Source organism: Stegostoma tigrinum, chromosome 11 (assembly GCF_030684315.1).
Source record: "Stegostoma tigrinum isolate sSteTig4 chromosome 11, sSteTig4.hap1, whole genome shotgun sequence".
In the NCBI taxonomy this organism is placed as follows: domain Eukaryota; kingdom Metazoa; phylum Chordata; class Chondrichthyes; order Orectolobiformes; family Stegostomatidae; genus Stegostoma; species Stegostoma tigrinum.
The window spans coordinates 4,145,621-4,161,556 of record NC_081364.1 but is presented as its reverse complement, the minus strand read 5'-3'; the positions used below and the strand labels follow the sequence as shown (position 1 = coordinate 4,161,556).

The window sequence follows — 15,936 nt, the reverse complement described above, 5'->3', positions numbered from 1 at the left end:
GAAGCATTTGCCTCACTTGGGAGTGGGAAGAGGAAAATATTCTTTAATATAATGTTCATTTAATGTGATGTCACTAACTGGGTCAGCATTTATTACCCGTCCCAAATTGCCCAGAGGGCATTTAAGAGTCTGTCACATTGTTCTGGGCCTGGAGCTGTGTGTAGGTCAGAGAGAGTAAGGTCCTTCCTTAAGGTCTTAATGGAACAGTTTGTTAGGTCACAAATAACTAAGTTCAGTTGCGAGATATACTTGGCTAAATGTACAAATAAGTGGAGTAAGCCCAGTCTGCTGTTCCACAAATGCTCTAAGCTGCCTGTTACAGTCTGCAACAGGGATACAATTGTGTTGCGTCAGCATGACTGAACTAGTAATCCAGAGGCTCGGGTGGAATTCTACCAGAATTTAAAATTGAATTAATAAATTTTAAATACAAAGTTGGTCTCAGTTTTATTTATTATTTATGGGTTGTTCATGTGGCTGGCTGGGCCAGCAGTTATTGCCTATCCCTAGCTGCTCTTGAGAAGCTAGAGTTGAGATGCTTATTTAAAGCACTGCAGCCCATTTGGTATGTGTTGACCTACATTGTTGTTAGGGAGCATGTTCCAGGATTTGTATTGGTAACAATGAAACTATTATCAAGTGTAGAAAAAACATATTTTTGTCCTTTTAGGGACGGTAATTTGCATTCTAAGCCTAGCTTACAAATGACTGCAGACCCAGAGCAATGTTGTTGAATCTTAACTGCCCTCTGAAATGGCTTAGCAAATGGTTTCAATGCCAATTAGGGATGGACAACAGACATTGGCCTGCCAACAAATACCCTATCCTATGAAAGAATAAAGGAGGAAAATATAGGACTGCTTGCTGAAATTAAGCCTGGTATTGGGTTTCTCCATTTCAAAGCTAGGGTTGATCTTTGTACTCGCCTCCCACATGTCCATAAATTGATTCATCTGTATTTCTTGGTCTGTGGATATCCTACTAGTACAAGAAAGCCAAGTTTTGTAGTATTAGTGGCACAATGGGTTTTATGGATAAAGCTGTTCCAGAATGCGAATTAAAAGAGAAATGTGAAGAGCAACAATTCCTCACTAGCCCATAGCCAGCTGTAATGACCCTAAGGATTAAGACTAGCTGTGTTCAAACCCCTAAGTGTTTTTGTATTCTGTTGTAGTTTGCATTCTATTTAGCCACTGACCCATCACTCTGATCTGTCTGGAAATTTCTCAAAATACCTCTTTGAAACCAATTGTTTTTACAACACTAGTGCACCTTCTGTTAGTAGTTTAAAAGGGGTAAAATGCAATGTCTTGTTGTCAATGTCTTTCCTTTTTGCATCTCTTACTTGTGTCTCTGAATTCTGTTCTTTTCAGCCTGTGTCTGAGCCAAACCGTGTCACAATTGTTGCCTCCCCTGGTGGCATGGTTGCACAGCAAGCACAGCAGCTTGTGAATTCAGGATCTGCTTTGGTCACGGCACCTCAAGTCGCTACTGTGAATTCAGAAACTCAGACCCACAGGCTGGAGTTTGTTGAAATGCCAGTCAGATGTTCAAATCCTCCCCACGAGACGTCAGAAACCAACACCACCAACACATCTACAACTACCACAGCAAACATTGCAGCAAACCAAGGCAAGTATACTGCAGGAACAAAAACAACAGGAATAGTTTTGTTTACTAATTTGCTGGTTATTTTTGTTAAGTATCTCTATGACCCACAGAACTAAAGCTAGTAGATGGTGTTATGATTCAGTTCAGCTATGACCTAATTGAATGGTGGAACAGGCTCAAGAAGCTGAATGGCTGAATGTTGTTATGCTTGTATGTCACTCTTTTAATAAATTGTTGTCTAGTTAACACAGCTGATGAGTGAGTTAACTGCTCATAGCTGAGTTATGGTCAACTGTTGTTCAGTTGGAGGCAGACTCGTCTCTGATTCAGAAATTGTGGATTCAGGTCATGTAGTCAGAGGTATCCAGCGGGGAAGCAGGCCCTTTGGCCCATTTCATCCATATCAGTCAGTCCCAACTATGAACTAGTCCCATTTGCCTGCATTTGGCCCCCTTTTTAAACCTTTCCAATGCATGTACTTAACCAAATGACTTTTAAATGTTGTAATTGTATCTGCCTCTACCACTTCCTCTGGCAGTTCATTCCATATAGGGCACCATCCTAAAACATTCAAAATGTGTGAAAAATTCAAACCCTAGGGATCTAAATGCACAAAAGTTTAAAGGGTTAAAAGTCAGTTCAATGCTGATGAAATGCTGCATTGCTGGAGTTACTGTCCTTCAATAGAGGCTTTAAATCAAAATCGTTTATGTTCTCTGAATGTAAAAGATTCCATGGTGCTATTTTAAAGAGGAGAAGGCAAGTTCTCTTCAGTGTTCGGTGTAAATAGTTATCCATCAATCTGCAAAACACAAGCAGATTATTCTATTGCACTGCTGTTTATAGGAGCTTGCTATGTGTAAATTAGCTGCCACATCTCCTACACTGCTAACGTGACTATCCTTCATTGGTACTTCATTGGCTGTCATGTGTCCTGAAATTGTGGAAGACTATGTAAAGTAGTTTTTTTTGTTTTAACTATGACAGCTAATAAATTACGGGCGCTAATATCCTAAATAAAACTTTTTTTATGTAATTGAAACTATAACTTAATGTTTAATCATTTAATATTTTTGTGCTCAACCAACTTTATAGTCCAGCCACCTGCCATGAATGCGCAAGGTATTCCTGAAAGTGTGCATGGTGAAACAGCAACAGCAGGGACAACAAACACTGCAACCACTGCATCTACAGCTCCGAGTGGGGCAGTTACCATGGTAACACAGTCCACACCTGCTCCTGGACCTTCGACACAGGTAAGGCAAGGAAGAGATACATGGGGCTTGGGACTCTACAGGGGTGTGAGCTTAGCACCCAGCTAAATGCTATTAGATAACAAACAATTTTAAATAGTTTCCTCTGGCACAAGATGTAGACTACTGGCACTGCAGAGCTGTATGTTGGAGGAGCCATCCTTCACATAGGACTTTAAAACACGTGGATGTAAAGATCCATTGTGTAATCAGAGTATGGTATGTCCAAGTCAATATTCCTACTGCTAACACCACAAAAAGCCAGATTCAAGCGTCACTTCTATCATTGTACTTGGTCATGCAGCTTTTCCGGCACTTCTGTGGCCGGGGGGCGCGGGGGGAGTGTGTCAGCTGTCATGGTCCTCATTAGCCTGAATGACACAGGCGTTAAAGAGGGAGACTTGCAGTCAGAATTTAGGGCGTTAGGTGGAATAGGAACTCAAAAAGGTAGTAATGTCCAGATTACTCCCAATGCCAAATGCAAATGAGTAGAGAAATTGAAGGATAAAGGAGATGAAAGTGGGGCTTGAAAGTAGGGCTGGGAAGGTGGTGCAGAAAAGGTTCTTTCTGGGCCTGCTGTGTTCCTCCAGCTCCAGTGTTGTTTCCGACTCATGCAGAGTCAAATGCTACACTAACCTACAGAAATCAAACAACTTGCATTCTTGCAATAAAACCATTTAGACTTTAAATTAAATTTTTAATTTACGGAAATATGATCTTGCTGCTTCACATTATCAGACAAAATTGGTTTGTGAGGTAGAAGATGAGTGAAAGCTTTGTCACAGAGAGATCTTGAGTAAGGAAAGGGAGGCTGAGGGGTTTAAGGTAATTCGGAGCAGTGTGTCTGGACAGCTGAAGGGACAGCCATGGTGGGATAGTGAAAGAAGTAGGGGACTGGACAGATCTGAGAATTGCAGAGTTCACCTATGTTACAGAGCTTAAGAGGTAAAGTGCTCAAGGAATTTAAATAAGAGGGCAGACTTTAAATTTGAAGCAGAGTGAGCACACAGTTGACTCTAAGATGGTATGACCATAACACTAGAATTAGGCTATTTGGCTCACTGAGTCTGTCATTTGGTAAGATCATGATAACCCTCAATTCCACATTTCTGTCGTTTTACAATCCTTGATTCGTTTACTGATTTAAAAATCTGTTCAAATTAGCCTTGAATATAAATGAGCTAGCCTCTGCAGCCCTCTGTGATTTAAATAAAATTCCACAGAATCACTATGCTCTGAGGGAAACATTCCATCACATCTCTGTCTGAACTGGGTGGCTCCTTACTCTGAAATTATGCCTTTTGGTCCTAGTCTCTCCCACAAGGGAAAACAGCCACTCCACATCTACCCTCACAAGCCCCAAAGAATTTTGTATGTTTTCAATAAGACCATCTCTCATATTCCTGAACACTCAAGAGTAGAGGCCCACCCCATGCAATCTCTCCTCTTAAGACAATCTTGGGATCAACTCGGTGAACTTCTCTGCTTCCAGTTCTGTCCGTCTTAGATACGGGAATCAGCACTGTTCATGATAACTTGTGCTTTGTATCAAGACTTCCCTTTTCTTTTACTCCATTCTCTTTCAAATGAAGACTGACATTCCCTTCCCTGTTACCTGCTCAACTTAGATGTTAGTTTTTGTGACACTGCTCAAGGACGCTCCAATTTCTCTTGCTGAAGCTTTCTGGAGTTTTTCTGTATTGACATGATATATTCAGCTTCTCTGTTCCTCTTGCCAAAGTGCATAACCTTATATATTCCTGCATCCTGTTTCACCACCTAAGTTTTGCACCCACTCACTCAACTTGACTGTGTCCCTCTGTATATGTCTTGTGTCGTCCTCACTATTTGCATTCTCACTTATTTTTGTATCATCTGTAAAACTTGGCTATGGTACACACTAATCTGGTCATTCCTTTGACTTGTCAATGACCTTCTGAAGTTGTGCACCATCCTAACAATTCACAAGGCTTCCAAGTTTTGTGTCATCTGCAAATATTGAAATTGTGTTCTATACACCGAGTGACTTCACCTGACAAAGGAGCAGCACTCTTAAAGCTTGTGATTTCAGGTAAGCCTGTTGGCTATAACCGGTCGTCGTGTGACTTCTGACTTCATAGTATTGCATTTACAACATTGCATTTCCATGTAGCAATCTGCATCTGCAACTCATCAGTTTTATTTATCACACTCCATGCATTCACCCACATGCGAGTAACCTTGATTTGGACTGTTACCTTCTCCCTTACCCTCCTTTTAACTTACTGTCCCTTATTCTAGTGCATGCTCTCTACCAGTATTCTCTGTGCCATGGTAAAAACTGAAAGAACTGCGAATGCTGTAAATAAGAACAAAACACAGAAGTGCTGGAAAAGCTCAGCAGGTCTGGCAGCATCTCTGAAGAAAAATCAGAGTTAACATTTCATGTTCAGTGACTCTTGCTTAAGAACCTTCAATTATGGTGAAGTGTCAACAGACCCGAAACATTTACTAATTTTTCTTCTCAGATGCTGCCAGATTTGCTGGGCTTTTCCAGCAACCTCTGTGCCTTGGTACTGCCTGTCTAATACTGTCTCTGGTTCCTACAGTCCTGTCAAATTGGTTTAAACACTCACTGTAGCATTAGCGAAAGGTTCTGCAAGGAACTGCATTCTAGCTCTATTTAGGTAAAAGCAGTTCAATTACTCAAGATTCCTAAAGAAGAACTGCAGATGTTGGAGTCGGAAACAACACTGGAGCTGGAGGAACACAGCAGGCCCAGAAAGAACCTTTTCTGCACCACCTTCCCAGCCCTACTTTCAAGCCCCACTTTCATCTCCTTTATCCTTCAATTTCTCTACTCATTTGCATTTGGCATTGGGAGTAATCTGGACATTACTACCTTTTTGAGTTCCTATTCCACCTAACGCCCTAAATTCTGACTGCAAGTCTCCCTCTTTAACGCCTGTGTCATTCAGGCTAATGAGGACCATGACAGCTGACACACTCCACCCCCCCCGCCCCTGCCGCCACCACGTAACACATTTGGAATCGTGTCTGTGGTTGCAGAAACCCCCGACTTTGTTCATAACATTTGAATCACTTGCTCCTATGGTATTCCTTGTAGTTCTCTCTAAGCTGAGATCCCAGTCATGCCATTAACGTGGCTTAGGCTACACCCCCAGATACACCATCACTTCTATCAGTCATTATTCAGAACTGAATTCATTCTGGGTGTTATTGTACTAACTGCCTATTATATTTTGATTCCCTAGTGGTCACCCATATGCTTTCCATGAAGTTCTTGGCCTCAGTGGAAGCTTCAGAGCTTGCCCTCCACATCAGTGAAGGTGAAAGCTAGTCCTGGGATAAGGGAAGCTCCTCAGTGAACAACATTGCTGTTTTCTATAGTGAGGATACCTATGAGTTATGTGAACCCTTGCTTGAATTTCCTAATAATAATCTAAGCGGGCTGGAGAAGAGAAGCTTGAGGGTTTCCGACTAATTCCTGCTGAAGATTCCGATTGATTAATTGTTCTGTGCAGCAATTAGGATTGCACCATGACTTGGTTACTACAATGTAAATGAGCTGTCAAATTAATTTTCTCTTCCTGCAGGCAGCCCCATCAACTGAAGGACAATCTAATAGCATTGAGCAAGGTTCTGTGTCTACAGTGGGACAGAATATTGTACAGATTCTACCTGTCGGCTCCACTGGCGTTGGTGCCACAATAGCGGTTAGGGTCTCCAGCACCACAAACCAAGAAACAGCAACAGCCACCTTGGCACAGGCATTGAATCCTCAACCTAGCGTCGGGCTGCAGCAAGATCAGCTCCTCCCTCCACGAGAGCTGTTGGCTGATAGCCGGCCAGAGACCCTTGCTGAGCTGGGTCTGTCTCCTGAGGAACTAGCTGTAGCAGCTGCTGCTGAGGAGGCAGCCCGTTTCGCAGCACTGGAGGAAGAAGCTAAGGCAACGACAGTGGCGCAAACATCACTCGTCTCTAAAGGGGCTGCCACAGCAGGTAGGTATACATGCAGGTTTGAGTTCCCAACTGCGAAGTTAGTAGGAGTAAGTGGAAAATTGAGAAGCAAATTTGTAAGATCTCCGATATCTGTAAGAATAATAGGGTTGTAATAGTAAGGGATTTTAACTTTCCAAAGTCGACTGGGACTGTCATAGTGTTAAGGGCTTGGAAGGAGAGGAATTTAAGCGTGTACATGAAAATTTTCTTATTCAGTATGTGAGTGTACCTACTAGAGGAGCAAATCTTGACTTTCTCCTGGGAAATAAAGCAGAGCTAGTGACTGTCATGTCAGTGGGGGAACACCTTGGAGCCAATAATCATAATTCTATCAGTTTTAAAATAGTTATGGAAAAGAATAAACCTGATCTAAAATCTGAATTGTAGTAATGCCAGTTTTGAAGGTTTTAGGCAAGAACTTTCAAAAGTTGATTTAGAGAGGCTATTCACAGGTAAAGAGACAGTTGGCAATTGAGAAGTCTTCAGAATGAGATAACGAGTCCAGAGGCAGATGCTAGATGCCAGATGCCTACTGAAATTGAGGCTCTGGATAAGAGGGGGAAAAAAGAGGCATGTGACAAGTATAGACAGGTAGGATCAAGTCAATCCCTTGAAGTGTTGGAGCAGTAGGAGTATGCTCAAAAGGTGATTGAGGAGGGCAAAAAGGAGATAGCTTTGGCATATAAGGTTAAGGAGGATCCAAAGAGATTCTACAAATATATGAAGGACAAATGAGTAACAAGGGAGAGAATAGGGTACTTTAATGATCAACAAGCTTGTCTGTGTGTCTAACCGCAGGAGATGGGTGAAATATTAAACAAGAATTTCACATCAATATTTACTGTGGAGAAGGATATGAAAGCAAAAGAACTTGGAGAAATAAATAATAATATCTTGAAAAATGTACATATTACAGAGGCGGTGTTGCCGGGCATCTTAAAATGCATAAAAGTGGGTAAATCCCCAGGTCCTGATCAGGTGTATCCAGAACTTTGTGGGAGGCTAGGGAAGTGATTGTTGGGCCCCTTGCTGAGATATTTATATCCTCAATAGCCACTGCTGAGAAGCTAAAAGACCAGAGGTTAGCTAATATGTAGCCATTATTTAAGAAAGGTGGTAAGGAAAAGCCAGAGAACTATAGATTGGTGAACCTGACATCCGTGGTGAGTAAGTTGTTGGAAGTGAATCTGAGGGACAGGATTTGCATGTATTTAAAAGGCCGTGACTGATCAACGTGCCTTTGTGTGTGGGAAATGTTGTCTTACAAACTTGAATGAGTTTTTTGAAGGAGTGACAAAATTGCTGAAGGCAGAGAGTAGTGGACGTTGTCTATATGGACCTCGGCAAGGCATTCAACAAGGTTCTGCACAGAAGACTGGTTAGCAAGTCAGATCCCATGGAATCCAAGGAGAGAGAGCTGTTTGGGTACAGAATTAGCTTGAAGGTAGGAGACGGGCTGGTGGAGGAAAATTGTATTTCAGACTGGAGGCCAGTGACCAGCCGTGTGCAACAAGCATCACTGCTGGGTCCACTGGTTTTTGTCATTTACAAAAATTGTTTGGATGTGAATATAGGAGGTATGATTAGTAAATTTGCAGATTACACCAAAATTAGTGGTATAGTGAAAAGTGATTAAGGCTCCCTCAGTGTACAACGGCACCTTGATTTGATGGGTCGAGGAGTGGCAGATGCAGTTTAATTTAGATAATGTGAGGTGTTGCATTTTGGTTAGCAAATCAAGTCAGACTTCTACACTTAATGGTAGACCCCTGGGATGTATTGCAGAACAAAGACCTAGGGGTGCAGGTACATAGTTCCTTGAAAGTGGGATCACGGTTCCATAGGATCGTGAAGAAGACATTTGGTATGCTTGTCTTTTATTGGTCAGTATAGTTGAGTTCAGGCATTAGGATGTCATACCGTGGCTGTGCAGGACATTGGTTAGGCCACATTTGGAATACCGCCTTCAATTCTGGTCTCCCTGCTACAGGAAAGATGTTGTTAAACTTGAAAGAATTCAGAAAAGCTTTACAAGGATGTTGCTGGGGTTGGAAAGTTTGAGCTATTGGGAGAGGCTGACTAGGCTGGGGCTATTTTCCCTGGAGCATCAGAGGCTGAGGGATGACCTTATAGAAATTGATAAAATCATGAGGGACATGGATAGGGTGAATAGCCGGATCTTTTTCCTGGGGTGATGGAGTCCAAAACTAAAGGGCATAGGTTTACGGTAATAGAAAATACATCTGAAAGGGACCTGAGGGGCAACTTTTTCACACTGTGTACTGTATATATGGAATGAATTTCCAGAGGGGGTGGTAATGGCTGGTACAATTAAGACATTTAAAAGGCATCTGAATGGGTACATTAATAGGAAGAGTTTAGGGGGATATGGGCCAAATGCCCGCAAATGGGACTAGATTTATTTAGGATATCTGATTGGAATGGATGAGTTGGACTGAAGGGTCTGTTTCCGGGCTGTACAACTCTGACTGTAAGTGGGACATGTCCTCAAAAGTGGCTTCAAGCTAAACTAAATTCATAACCATCCTTTCATAAATATTATTATATGCTTGATTTGAGCATTAAGTGTCACTGGACAACAGATTTCCAGGATTGGGCATTATTATGATCACCTCAGCGATTCAGTCATCGATCAGTGCTTAAATAGAAAGCCATTAGGCCTCTCCAGTCTCCCATGCAATTTGGTTATGGTCTGTATATTAATTCTGTTTACACTCCTTTACTCCATGTGCCTTGACCCCCTTATCCAACAAACGTATGTATGTCTATAAAAATCCAAAGACCTGCAGATGCTGGAAATCTGAAACAAAAACAGAAATTGCTGGGAAAACCCAGCAGAAATGGTAACATCTGTAGAGAGAAAGCAGAGTTAACATTTCAGGTCCAGAGACACTGAAACATAGAAGATAGGGCAGGAGGAGACCATTCGGCCCTTTCAAGCCTGCTCCACCACCTTCACGTTCATGGCTGTCCAACTCAGTAGCCTAATCCTGCTTTCTCCCCATAATCTTTGATCCCATTCGCCCCAAGTGCCAAATCTTAGTTGCCTCTTGAATACATTGTGTTTTGGCATCAATTACTTCCGTAGGCTCACCACTCTTTGGGTGAAGAAATGCCTCCTCATTTCCATCCTAAATTGTCTACTCCAAATCCTCATACTGTGACCCCAGGTTCTTCACACACTGACCGTTGGGAACATCCTACTTGCATCTATCCTGTCAAGTTCTGTTTGAATTTTATAAGTCGATGAGACCTTCCTTCAGAACTGAGGAATTAATTTTGAGATTAAATTTCTCAGCTACCATGATAGTATTTGAATTCATCTTTCAACACCAGTAATCAGGCCTCTGGATTACTTAAATAATACATAACTACACTATGCCTACCAAGCATATTGGTTCTTCTTTTAAAATGTTTTTTAAAATAAACTGACATTTATAGTTCTGTTGAATAATTAACCATTCTTTGTGCTCTTCAATCTACTCTTGACTAGCTATTAATAACACTGCACTAGTTCTAAACTGTTTCTGCTCCCTTTGATTTACAATACAGCAAGGGAAGAGACCATGGATACCTCAGCAGTGGAGTTAGCAACAATGCAACCAGCACAGCTGTCACAGCAGGCACTGCAGACATTGGTGTCTCTGCAGTCCGTTGTACCATTAGCTGAACTTGCGCAGCAGGACATAGAAAGAGCACGCCAGCAACAAGCAGCAGAAAGCAACCAGCCCTCCCGACCAGCAGAGGCTCTAGCTCCAGCCGATAGTCTCAATGATTCTACCTCTGAGACCAATGGGCCACAGGAACTACCCAGTACAGTTTCAAGTGTTCAGTTACCTATTCTGAAGACCACAGGTGTGTATTCTGAAATACTGTTTTCTTCCTTGTCAGCTTTTCATTCAAAGCTCACTTGTTCTAGTTCTAACTCACTTTACTTATCATCCCTTTGATCACTGATCTGAATTGGCATTAGTATTGTTTGGAATTCTCACTCTGCTTTGCAGATTCCTTCATAGCCTTTTGCTGTGAATTCTCTCTAATCTGCAGCCTAATGACTCTCTGACCACTGCAGTCCTCCAACTGTGATCTCCGAGGGCCCACCTACATTTTTCATTGTTCCACCAATGATGTTTGTGCCTTGTGTAGTTAGGACCTAAACTCCTGAAACTTTCTTGGGATCTCGACCTCGCTGTCTTTACTTTTCAACTCATTCCTTAACGTCTACTTCTGGCCAAACATTTGTCAGCTTTCCTGACATCTCATTGTTTGACTTGTTCTCAAATTCTGAGAGATTTCCATGACTGTGAGGTGCCTCTGAACATCTCAGTAAGTTAGAGGTGCTGTAGAATGCAGGATGTTCGCAGGATGTGTGCGATGATGGTAAGCCCACGAGTGTGACACTGTGGCGTTCTGTGCTGTTGTTTAATCAAGTGGCTTGTTTTGGAGTGTTGTACTTCTGGTCCGTCTTAAATGAACAGTTCAACATCATCAGACTAGGTTGGAGATGACAGCTTCCTGACAGCACATCAGTGACCTAGTTGGCTTGTTATATCAATCAAGCAACTTTTGTGGTGACTTTTTAACCCTACCTTGGTGTTATCTTTAAATCCAGTTTCACAAGGTGTCATGATGCAGTGTCACTTCGTCAGTTTTGGGTTATTAGTCCAGTCTCTGGTGCCATAGTATTAAAAGTAGTGGGTAGGAAAATCCAATTGATTTGATGGTCAAATATCCAAAGTAGTGTATTAACTTGCAGGTACTTACTTTTAAAATACACTAACCAAAAAGTTGCCTCTTGGCTCATGTATATTATCGAGATAGCAAGATGCTGGAGAATCTGATATAACAAGGTGTAGAACTGGATGAACACAGGAAGCCAAGCAACATCAGAGGAGCAGGAAAGCTAACGTTTCGGGTCTAGACCCTCCTTCAGAAATGGGGGAGGGGAAGGGGATTCTGAAATAAATAGGGAGAGAGGGGGAGACAGATCCTCACGCGAGAATCCTTCTGTATATCAATACTCCTTTGCCCTGCCATTTACAGTTTACTTTCTTCCTGCATTTGACCTTACACGTGTCCAGATTAAACTCCAGTTGCCATTGCTCTGCCCAACCTTCCAACTGATCTATATCCTGCTGTGTCGTTTGACAACCTTCCTCACCGTCCACAACGCCACAAATGTTTGTGTGCTCTGCAAACTTACAAATTGGATGATTTAAAAATGTATTTTCTATTTTAATGAAGCAGGATTGTTCCTTTTGTGTTGTTGCTACCTTGATGTTTTTGTTTACCCATCTGCCCTTCCTGTCTAATTGCTCCATGCTGGCCCACCTTCCTTTGCTGCTGCAGTGGCCTATTGTCCTGAAGGTAAGTTATTTATTCCCACCTTTCTCTCCGGGTTGTTGTTTTTCCATTTATTCAACTTATTTATTAGCAATCATCTGATTACCAATGATTGAGTTACTCCTCAACTTTTGTCTTGACCTTACTGGTTGTCTCAGCTCAACATATCTGTCAATTTTTCAGTGCAACAAATATGAACTCCTTGTCAGGCAAATGTTTCCTTCAATTATCTGAATTGCCATTGTTGACTGAGAATATTAAATGGATATGGCATAATATCAAAATGCAGGGATTTTGAAATTTCTCACTCTGGAAATACGGTAAAACTGACCAGTCCTTTCCTTTATTGCAAACTAGGATTGACACCATACACTTCTCTCCTGACGTCAACAACCAACCAAAACTCAAGTCCAATGAAAACACAGGCAGCTACAGCTTTAGCCCAAGTCGCCAATGGAATTGGCCAACCTGCATCGGTGAGTACTCCTTTAAAGATGGGTAGTTCAATGTTGTTGCCTTCCTTCTAAGTTGTAGGTTGGATTATACAACTAGTCTTGGAAATTCCAACATGAGCAAAATGAAAGTCAGCAATGTTAATTTTAAATAAGGATTTGCATTTATATTATGCATTATTACAATATGTAGACATCTGTGCTCCTCACAGTTAATGATAGGAATTCTGAGTCAGGGTTCGGTTTTTTTTTTGACTCTGCGTAGTAAATTCTGAGTAGAGATTGATAGAACTGCCATCTCTTTCTGCTGATTTGAGCAGTCCTTCGGTGTTTCCACAGTATCTGTAGGATCTACAGTCAAAATCTGACTCCAATTCTGTCTCTTTCTGAAATCTAACAAGGATATGTCCTGTTGATATTGCATGGATGCCTTTTGAAGTTTTGCTGCTCCATCTCAGCAAAATCTATCTTCTGTGTTCAATTGGGATAATCCTTACTGGGGAATAACTTGATATGTTGCGCCACTGTAATGGGAAGGTGTTCCATTTCTCCATTTCATTTCATTCACTAAGGGTAAGCCTGGACTGAAAAGTTGCCATGTTGTGAGAATTCTGCCAGCTACCCAAAACCCTTATTCGGAAATGGACGAAGGGAAGCGGGTTCTGAAATAAATAGGGAGGGGGGGGGGAGGCGGATAGAAGATGGATAGAGGAGACGATAGGTGGAGAAGAGACAGACCGGTCAAAAAAAGCAGTGAAGGAGCCAGTAGAGGTGAGTGTAGGTGGGGAGGTAAGGAGGGGATAGGTCAGTCCAGAGAGGACGGACAGGTCAAGGGGGGGGCAGGATGAGATTAGTAGGTAGGAGATGGGGTGGGGCTTGAGGTGGGAGGAGGGTTTAGGGAGGCCGGGAAGAGTCAAGGCCCAAAACATCAGCTTTCCAGCTCCTATGATGCTGCTTGGTCCGCTGTGTTCATCCACCTCTACAAAAAAATGCTCCCGCAGTCCAAAGATGTCCAGGTTAGGTGGATTAGCCATGGTAAATGCAGGGTGATAGGATGGTGGGGTATGTGGGTTTGGGTGGGATGCTCTTCGGAGGGTTGGTATGGACCCAATGGGCCAAATGGCCTGCTTCAATGCTGTAGGGATGATTCTAAGATGTGTCAGACTTCAGGATATTTTGCTGAGTTAGTGCTGAATAAGTACAAGTTGTAGAAGGTGAGAATTCTTGCAACCTTATGTCTGTGTACCTTTTAAAACAGAAACTTTTGGAAATGTAGAAATCTGCCTGTCTCCATAAAGCTGAAAGATCAACATTCCAGGTTTTTTGCCCCTTCTCAGAATTCATCTGCCGTGCTTCTTTCTGATTAATGCTGATTCGCCCCATTTTGTTCTCCGACTCTCATATGGAAATGTAGAGCTGTTTACTTTTTTGTTTGATGGATGTTTTTAATACAATTCCTCAGAAACATGATGCATCTCCTAATACCCAGCCAAAACCAACAACCAGGAAGGAACCCAATCAGTGGTATGATGTTGGTGTATTCAAGTTGCTGAGCACAGTGGTGGTTTCCTATTTCCTGCCTGCAGAGGGCTCCCAAGGAGAAGAGGTAAGATGTGTATGCAAATTCTATTATTGAGAATGACCACACCCTTTTTTAAATTTGTCCTTTAAATATTGTCAATCCGCTACTTACTGAAAGATTTTACACTTTAAAATTATCTTTTATCCCCCTTACCAATCTCCTAAAAAAAACTAGACTTTTTTAAGTGTCTGGTACAAAGGGCACCAGTTACCCACCATTATCTATTCCCTTCCCCTGTACCGCCACCAACTGGCTATTCTTAGGTAAACCAAACGTGCTTGGGAAGGCAGAGGAATGAGTGCAGCCTGAGCTGTAGGCTTTGCTGTGTCCCCATTTACTGAAATCTGGAAAAATTGCACAACACCACACAATATATACGTGCTCTTGACAATCTGAGTAAGGAGAGGCAGGTAGATGAATCTGTTCTCGAATAAGGTGATTTTTGGAAAGGTGATTGATTGCGTTTAGCTTATTTCATTTCTCCCATCTCATCCATAATGTTTCAGTGCTGTAATTTAGTTTCATATTTGGAATCTTCTACTTGGTCAAAAAAATTTGCCTTTTATAATGTAACTGCTGCAAATTATGTAGAATTTTACAGAACACTAATAGGCCGCTCCCCGGAGTCACATTTTCAGTTAGGTTTATAAATAGGAAGCGTTTGCTGGCACTCACACTTGTGTATTATGCACTGTTTAAATTTACTTCCGTGCATTGAAGCAGGTTGGGAGGGAGGTGGGGAAGGAGATGGCTGTGGATGTGTCCCTGGAGAGGGATGATGGGAGCTGGGGGAGGGTTGGGAAAAAGCCTCTCGGATCCTTCTTCACTCTTCCCAGCATCCACAGTCCTTTCCAACACCATATGCATATACCTCTATACTGAGTCCTTAGTTCCTACTGCTGAACCCAGAATTGTGCAACAAAAATAGAAATTACTGGAAAAGCTCAGAACTTTGTATTTTCCCTGTGCGTGGCAATGCAGCCTTTGTGTAAGACAGCCTGCATGATTGTGTCTTGGGTCTGGAACTGTGAGCACTCGCAGTTGCAGCTGTTAAGATGATGCCTTATAAATAATAGTTCAAAAAATAAACTCTTGGTAAAAGGAGACTAGAAGATGAAGCTTTTTATTTTGTACTCAACAGAACTAGAATTAAAAAAGACTTAAGCAAAGTTACATCGTTTTATACAAAATGAGAAGAGGGTGTTGATTGGTTAGGCCTCTATCAGCAAGGAGCTACGACAGCAAGAAAGTTAACATCAATCTAAATTTTCAAACCAAAGAGGCAGATTCTGAATAGGGATGCAGTAGAGTTGGGCTGTCTCTGGACACTTGTTCTTTTTTAAATGTGCAATTTACTGGTCAGAGGTTTTTCCCAGGGTGAAAAATATCAGCTACAAGCAGGCACAGGCTCAAGGTGAGAGAAGAAAAGATTAGGGAAGAAGCATGGGAAAAATTTTACGCAGCAGGTGGTGGATGCCTGGAATGCATTGCTATTAGCAACAATTAAGACATATCTTGATAGACATGTGAATGGGAGGCGAACAGAAGGATAGAAACAGAGTATGGGCAATAAGTAGAGGATCTAAATTAAGATTAGGAACCTGTGCAGGCTTGGTGGGCTGAAGGGCCTATTCCTGTGTTGTGTTGTGTTGTATGTTCAATTCCTTTTGCA

General features: G+C 42.0%; 1 protein-coding gene across 3 annotated transcripts in view; it reads left to right on the top strand.

The window, feature by feature from the left end:
* The window catches only part of LOC125460308 (host cell factor 1-like), a 106,098-nt gene that overhangs the window by 69,109 nt on the left and 21,053 nt on the right, over positions 1-15,936 (top strand). For all 3 annotated transcript variants that reach the window (XM_048547648.2, XM_059649718.1, XM_048547649.1), the window contains 6 exons: positions 1,374-1,632; positions 2,707-2,867; positions 6,461-6,866; positions 10,440-10,742; positions 12,588-12,706; positions 14,145-14,288. In XM_048547648.2, coding sequence (XP_048403605.1) covers positions 1,374-1,632; positions 2,707-2,867; positions 6,461-6,866; positions 10,440-10,742; positions 12,588-12,706; positions 14,145-14,288 — 1,392 coding nt within the window. The remainder of the gene's footprint in view (positions 1-1,373; positions 1,633-2,706; positions 2,868-6,460; positions 6,867-10,439; positions 10,743-12,587; positions 12,707-14,144; positions 14,289-15,936) is intronic.